Below are 3315 nucleotides of genomic sequence, written 5' to 3' on the forward strand. Positions count from 1 at the left end.
AGAAATACTTATAACTTATAACTAATTTGCGTCTAACTTAAACCATGCACAAATTAAACGCACCCTTGCCTACGGATGGCAGGTGCACCAAATGTTAAGTTTCCTAGCTAATAAATAACTCAATAATGTGAATGCAAATAAAGGGTTATGGTTTGGTTAAAATTAATGGCCATCATACAACGGATTTGTATCGAACCACCTAACATTTTTTAAGGACAAACGTCTCTTTTCGAGGTAGCTCTTAGATGGCTCCCATGCATTTTTTAAAACTTTGCTGATAATTGTATCTCAGATTGCCAATGACTATTCTACAATACAAAGCTGTTGGGGGTCACCGAGATCATTTTTGAGATAAAAGCAAGTCAAAGACCAAATATAGGGTGTTTTGGAGAGCTCTCAGGTTGCCATGGTAACCTATACGTCACAATAGTTAGCGCGTTTTGTTCAGCAATAATTGGTGTTTCATATGGTACATAACGTTGCTGTTACGTGATACAGTATAGTAGTTATAACCCTTCTATATCAAGGGTTTTTTTTGAGTGGTGAAACTGTATTGATCATGATCAAATTGCAGTTCCATTGCAACTATCGTGAGGCTGAAAATAACGTTCGAGACACCGAAAACGATGTAACTAAACTTGGTGTGAAGAGGCCTAAAAACACGCCGAACGTCACAGCATTGAGCTATTTCGAAAAGCCTAAAAATTCAAACTCACTACTGTCTGTCGGCTTGGTTTTTTTTTTTACAGGATTGCTGCTCTTGGGCAAAAAATTGAAGCCATGGAATTTATAGGCCAGCAATCCTTTTCTGGAGAAAGGTATGGATTACATTTGCACACACAAAAGAATCCGCTTCAGGCAGCAAAAGTCCTAATTTATATATTTTACGTTGTTGGTGCAGACTTCAAATTCAAATGTAACTCACGCTGAATACCAAAGACAAGAAAATACAAGTATTGAACTAGAATTCATACACGGAATAACACCACTCGGCTACTGCTAACTGTAAAGGCGAAATAAGTCAAAAGATGGTCACCCGGGCATGCAGCCCTTTTATACAGTATTAAGTGGCACCATGGCCAAAGGAAGGTTATCCGATTGCAATCCGCTCCCTAAGACCTTAAATTATAACCCTTCGCTCTGACGAAGGACTAACGCTTGAAACGTCAGCCTTTCAACCTACACTTTTATCCACTTAGTCATGATACTACCGAATTCTCGGGTTTTAAACACTCGCCGACACAGTGCCACATTCAGCGTCTTTAGAGGCTAACTTCATAAGCAATTTTGTTTTAAAGTTAATTTGCTTTGCAATGTTAAATTTCGACTCTGTTTTGTAGGTAATATTTGCACGTTTGCAGTCCCCAAAACAAGCCTACTGAGGTGGCCGGAAATATCCAGCAATGCGCCAAGTCTAAAATCGTTTAAATTCAAATTCGCTAGTAATGTTCGTCTGCTTTTTCACTTGACAGGATTGCTGCTCTAGGAAAACAACTTGAAGCCACGACATTTACAAACCAACAATCATTTACAGCAGACAGGTGAAGATTGCACTTGCACAGACTAGCAAATCCGCTTCAGTCAGTGAAAGCCTTTCAGCTTTTATTTATTTACTTTACTTTACGTTGTTGGTGAAGACTCGTTCAAATTCGAATGTCACTCACTATGAAGATAAAAGACCGAGAAAAAAAACATGTATGGGCTAGAATTAACACATGGGAGTAACACCAGCCGGCTAATATAAACCAATGAAATAACTGAAAGGTTGGACATCCAAGCATGTAGCCTTTTAAAAGAGTATATATTATGTGGCACTATGAGCCATAAGAAAGGTTATCCGATTGCAGCTCCCTATAAGACCTTAGCCCTTCGCTCTGGCAAAGGATGGAGGAGCAGTCGTGGCTCAGTCGGATAGTGCGCGGCTTTCGGAGCGAGAGATCCCCGGTTCGATCCTCGGTGACTTAAACGTCTGTTTCGACTTTCCTCTGATCCGTGTAGCTATAGCTTTAAATACCCGTAAGACGGAGCTCTGACAGAGGGAGGGGGGTACAGGACGCACCGTCGGCTTCCATTGATACTAGCCTCGTAGCTGAAGGAACTTTAAAGAAAGTTACTTTACCTTTTACTTTATGTTTACGTACCTTTCCGATCTCGATTTTGGGCTAAGAACACTACTTGCACTCATCTGTTAGCTTGTTAGCTTTCATGATTTTTAATGGTTTGACATTTGACAGCTTTGATCGTGGTTAACCAATACAATTTTTTGACCATTCTATCAAGGATGATAATTGGTCTGTCGTGCCTTACGAGGTACAGATGCACGAGCACGGCTGACCGTGACGCCACTCGTTGGATTTGAAAAATAACGTTTACCGAAAAATTTATCCAAATGCGGTGAACAAATCAGGATTTATTTGTTGTAAAACAAATAAAAAAGGCTTGCCAAATAAGTAGGGAAAATACTCAACTACATCTCGTGTTTTCTCTCGTGCTCTATCCCTTTTTCCTGCGTGCTTTGCGACAGAACAGATCAGAACAGATTTGTTAGTTAATTTACCTGGGTATCAATCAAATAATCTGAAGGGCCAAAGAATAAAAGCTAGGCATCAGATATGATATATACAAATATATGTATTTTTTGAAAACAGGATTATAGAGAAGGATGAGATGCTGAGAGAAAAAGATGAAAAGTAGGAAATTGTATATCCTCAATGATATTCGTTTTGATTATCGTGTGACACGAAATGTTTGCGGATACACTAACACATTCAATTGCTAGACATCTTACCCTCGACCCTCGATATTATACCCTCGACCCTCGACTTTTTACTCTCGACCCTCGATATTTTACGCTTGACAGCCGACCCTCGGCAAAAGCTACACTCACTGATTTCTTGACCATGTGTGCGTACGCCATATTTTCGCACGGTTAGCTTGGAAAAATCTCCTTTGAAATTATAGTTTATCATCTTTTATAAGTATTAATGATTATGTTACTCCCTTGACCATCCTAAGAGATTATTTACTCAGAATCACCCCACTTTCACTTACGCAATTCACTCACTCACTCAATCACTCACTCACCTCACTCACTCCACTCACCTCACTCACATAAAAGCTTTCAACTCTTTAGTTACTCGCTTAGATTGCAGACAAATTTAAAACAGTCAACTCCTCTATTAGAGGAAGTCTTTCAATCACGCAAAGAAAGTGCCACACCCCGGCCAATTTTTCGATGTATTAAATATCCATGACGCGACAAAACTATTACGAATGCAGCTATACAGGCAATACACTCAAGCCAACTACACATAA

At 39.5% G+C, this 3315-nt stretch overlaps 1 protein-coding gene across 1 annotated transcript in view; it reads left to right on the forward strand.

The window, feature by feature from the left end:
• Positions 1 to 2694, forward strand: part of LOC138009845 (uncharacterized) — an 18595-nt gene extending 15901 nt beyond the window's left edge. The window contains exons 3-5 of the mRNA XM_068856840.1: positions 750 to 818; positions 1473 to 1541; positions 2649 to 2694. Coding sequence (XP_068712941.1) covers positions 750 to 818; positions 1473 to 1541; positions 2649 to 2694 — 184 coding nt within the window. The remainder of the gene's footprint in view (positions 1 to 749; positions 819 to 1472; positions 1542 to 2648) is intronic.
• Positions 2695 to 3315: the final 621 nt, after the last annotated feature.

This window comes from Montipora foliosa, chromosome 7, assembly GCF_036669935.1.
Source record: "Montipora foliosa isolate CH-2021 chromosome 7, ASM3666993v2, whole genome shotgun sequence".
Lineage (NCBI taxonomy): Eukaryota > Metazoa > Cnidaria > Anthozoa > Scleractinia > Acroporidae > Montipora > Montipora foliosa.